At 34.1% G+C, this 4,213-nt stretch overlaps 1 protein-coding gene across 5 annotated transcripts in view; it reads right to left on the reverse strand.

The window, feature by feature from the left end:
- LOC106876149 (DNA ligase 1) overlaps nt 1-4,213 on the reverse strand; it is a 27,109-nt gene that overhangs the window by 6,729 nt on the left and 16,167 nt on the right. Inside the window, exon 4 of one of the 5 annotated variants that reach the window (XM_052970137.1) lies at nt 1,556-1,782. The exons of the other annotated variants lie outside the window; for them this stretch is intronic. Coding sequence (XP_052826097.1) covers nt 1,689-1,782 — 94 coding nt within the window. The 3' untranslated portion in view covers nt 1,556-1,688. Of the gene's footprint in view, nt 1-1,555; nt 1,783-4,213 lie in introns of those variants that run through there. 5 annotated transcript variants of the gene reach the window in all.

Raw genomic sequence — 4,213 nt, forward strand, 5'->3', positions numbered from 1 at the left:
ATCGTTGCCAGTGCCCCCGGACTGGCTTGTGCGGGTGGCACATAAAAGACACCATTTCGAGCGTGGCGGTTTTCGTGCGGGTGACACGTAAAAGCACCCACTACACTCTCTGAGTGGTTGGCGTTAGGAAGGGCATCCAGCTGTAGAAACTCTGCCAAATTAGATTGGAGCCTGGTGTTGCCATCCGGTTTCACCAGTCCTCAGTCAAATCGTCCAACCCATGCTAGCATGGAAAGCGGACGTTAAACGATGATGATGATGATGATGATGATATATATATCTCACTATCATTTAATGTCCACTTTCCGTGCATGCATACATACATGTGTGTGTGTATGCACATATATATATACATGTATGTATGTATATGTATATAGATATATATAAAGTTAGAAACTCAATGTATATATACAGATGCATATACACACACTCACACACATCATATGCACATATTTGGCATATATTGGTATGTGTAAGTTTGTACAACAGAAAAAAGAGCAGCAAAATGTCAGTGTAAAATGTTATGAGGTCAACATTAAATACTTTCTCTCCCCCCTCTCTCTCTCTCTCTCTCTCTCTCTCTCATCCAATTCTATTTATTATCTATGAAATAGCACAAAGGCACCCATTAACAAACAGTTTGGACAATTCAATGACGAATCCTCTATGTCAGTGATTCCCAAAGTAGGCGGTATCACCCCCACCCCACATACACCTGAGGACAGTGGGAAGATCCGTTGGGGGGGGGCTTGAAGAAACATGAGGCGATAATAGGGTGACAAAAACAGGGCAATGGATGTCAAAAGAACAAACAAAACAAAGGGTTAATTAGGTTAAGTTTTATTTGTGAAATACCCTTGTTTTGAATTTGCTATGTTTGTGATGCTGAGTGGGGGGAGGGGACTTAGAGCCAAGGGGGTGGCAGCCTGAATAAGTTTATGAACCACTGCTCTATGTAAATATATTTTGAAGAATTGGAAAATTCTGCCTATTCCTGACTGGCTTTATATCTTTCCAGCCTTATCATTTAAGGTCTACCTTTTCACTTTTTATTTTTTACATTTTAGTTTTTTTTGTTTTTCATTTTCCATTTTAGGTTTTTTTGGGTTTTTTCTGTGTTTTCTACATGCTGCCTTCTCAGTTTTTTCGCGTTTCTCCTATTATTCAATATTTTTTAGTTCATTATGTTATATGTGGTTTGTGCCTGAAGAATATGTATTCCTCAACACATGAAACTATAGGGTTGTCCGGAAAGTTCGCGCCAATTTTTAAAGGAAAGAAAAAGGTCAATAAATACTTGCCATTACATTTTAAATTAACCAGCTACGAACCATTTTGTTGCACAATGCGTCTCCAACTTTCCTCTAACTTGAAAATACCCTCTTCCCAGAATTGGGGTGGTTTCATGACAAATAAGTCGAAAGGTAAGCTACTATAAATCAGCACGAACTTTCCGGACAACCCAATATTAGTAGTGCTTAAATACATGTATTGTGCCCTTAAAATAAATATTACACACACACACACATATATATATATACTGGAGTAAGCACATAAATGTGAAACAAGGTGGAAAAAAGAGTACTAAAATACCAGAGGTAGAGTAATATGCTTTATTTAAAAGCAGCAGAAATATAACAAAAGCTGTTACTCAGAGTTTCAAGTTCTTGTTCGTCGGACAGGTTTTGTTAAAATAGAACAGAAATAACGATATAATCAAAACTAGTTAAAGGATACACTTTTAAAAATGGATTTGTTTCATTGGTCCTTTCTATTAGCGGTCTTAAACATGCAATGAACAGAATAAACAAAATAAATGAATTCAATATAAATTCATCCAATTATAAAATCAAAGAAAACCTTAAATCGAAGAATGGATTCAAAATACATATTGTAAATAATTATATACAAAATATAATTCAATTAATACATTAAAAGTAAAATTTAAAATTTTCACGCTGCATTACATATTTTACAACAGTATATACCCATCCTAGACCATCTATAATATACATATATACACCAAAATACACAGATGCATGCACACACTACATACATATACAGGCATATATATGTAAGACATAAATATACGCACAATTACACATATACACATGTACATATATGCACGCAACCATGCCCGCATACGAAAATCTCTTGGTGTATACATATAGAAGTTATAACAGACAAGATAGATGGGAAGTATATCTTAAACGTAGGGAGCGGGAAAGAAAAGGGAAAAGGAAGGATCCTAAGTGTAACAGCTAGTGAAGGAAAGAGGTAAGTAGGGGGGTGAGAAGGGGAACGCATCGTTAAAGGACTCTATCAAAGTAATGAATAGGGAAAGAAAGGATACTTCACATATAAAGAAAGAAAAAAAAAGAAAGAAAAATAGGTGGCAGAATATGTGTAACACAAAATAATATTACATATATATGTGTATACAAAAGTGTTTATTAGCATAAATACACATATAAGATCACATATATAAATATATGGAAATATGCACATAAATACACATCCACATAAATATAAGTGCATACATGCATACATATACATTCATGTATGTATGTGCACAAGTATAAACATACACGCTTGCCTACACATATACATAGACGCACACATATGAATACATATGCAAGCTAACAATACAGACATCCACATAAAAACATATCTAGGTCCTGATGTATATATACAAACAACTTATGAAAACAATTGCTGAGTGTATAATAATAAAATCGAATAAAAGAGATATTAAAAAGAACACCATATATTGAACTATCTATAAAATTTAACGATTAAATGGGTTTGTAAAGTACAATAAAATGAAATAAAAATAACAATAAAAAAAACAAAATCTTAAACATGAAAATAATATATACATATAACAGTCGAAGGTTTTCTTAAGAAATATGTCGAAATATATACAATATCTTTGCAATGCGAAATAAACCATGCATTACAAGACACAAATTCAACAATGTGATTGAAAACTAGTACAAGATTAAAAAAATATATGTACTATCCATATGGTAAACTGTTAGCTGACATTTTAAATTTTGTTGCGTGTCTGCAGCAATTCAAGAGTTCACATCTTTGATTCAAAGCACTATTGTCATGGAAAAAAATATAGAATTTTTCCAAAAGACATAAATCACATTTGATGGGTCTTTTATGCACACTTGGGTCAAAAAGGGTGAGGACTCTCTTTTCGATGTACCGATGGGGGCATATGATGGGGATGAGTTATGGTGCTCATAGGAGCTTATATTTTGCACAATCTAAAGCTAGAATTCTCGTTTATAGACAAAGGATTATATAGGGATGACAGCTTTATATAGTCACCCTTACAGACACGGTGCACATAAAAGACCCATCAAATGTGATTTATGTCATTTGGAAAAATTCTATATTTTATTCCAGGACAATAGCGCTTTGAATCAAAGATGCAAACTCTTGAATTCCTGCAGACATGCAACAAAATTTAAAATGTCAGCTAACAATATACCCAGGTACCTGGGTCAAAGAGTGAGGATTCTCTTTTCAATGTACTGATGGGGGCATACGATGGGGATGAGTTATGTGTGCTCATAGGAGCTTATATTTTGCACACTCTAACGCTACATTTAAGATATACTTCCCATCTATCTTGTCTGTTATAACTTCTATATGTATACACCAAGAGATTTTCGTATGCGGGCATGGTTGCGTGCATATATGTACATGTGTATATGCGAATTTTTGCATATATTTATGTCCTACATATATATGCCTGTATATGTATGTAATGTGTGCATGCATCTGTGTATTTTGATGTATATATGTATATTATAGATGGTCTAGGATGGGTATATACTGTTGTAAAATATTCATGTAATGCAGCGTGAAATTTTAAATTTTAATTTTAATGTATTAATTGAATTATATTTTGTATAAAGAAGTGTATAAAGAATTATATTTTGTATGAAGAAGCTATATAAAGAAGTGTTGGTTACTGAAAGTGAATGGCACCTGTGGAAGAGGGAAACCCAGGAAGACATGGGATGAAGATGAGAGGACTGATCTCAGGATGTTGGGACTCACTGGACCAAGATGTTTAGCAATATGAGGTTCTAGAGAAGACTCGCCCACATCAGTGAACCTAAGCTCCAGAAGCATCGTGTCTCACCCACACATAACAACAAAACTTTCAAACACCCTACCCCAAAAAAAAAAA

The sequence above is a fragment of the Octopus bimaculoides genome, chromosome 8, assembly GCF_001194135.2.
Source record: "Octopus bimaculoides isolate UCB-OBI-ISO-001 chromosome 8, ASM119413v2, whole genome shotgun sequence".
Classification (NCBI taxonomy): domain Eukaryota; kingdom Metazoa; phylum Mollusca; class Cephalopoda; order Octopoda; family Octopodidae; genus Octopus; species Octopus bimaculoides.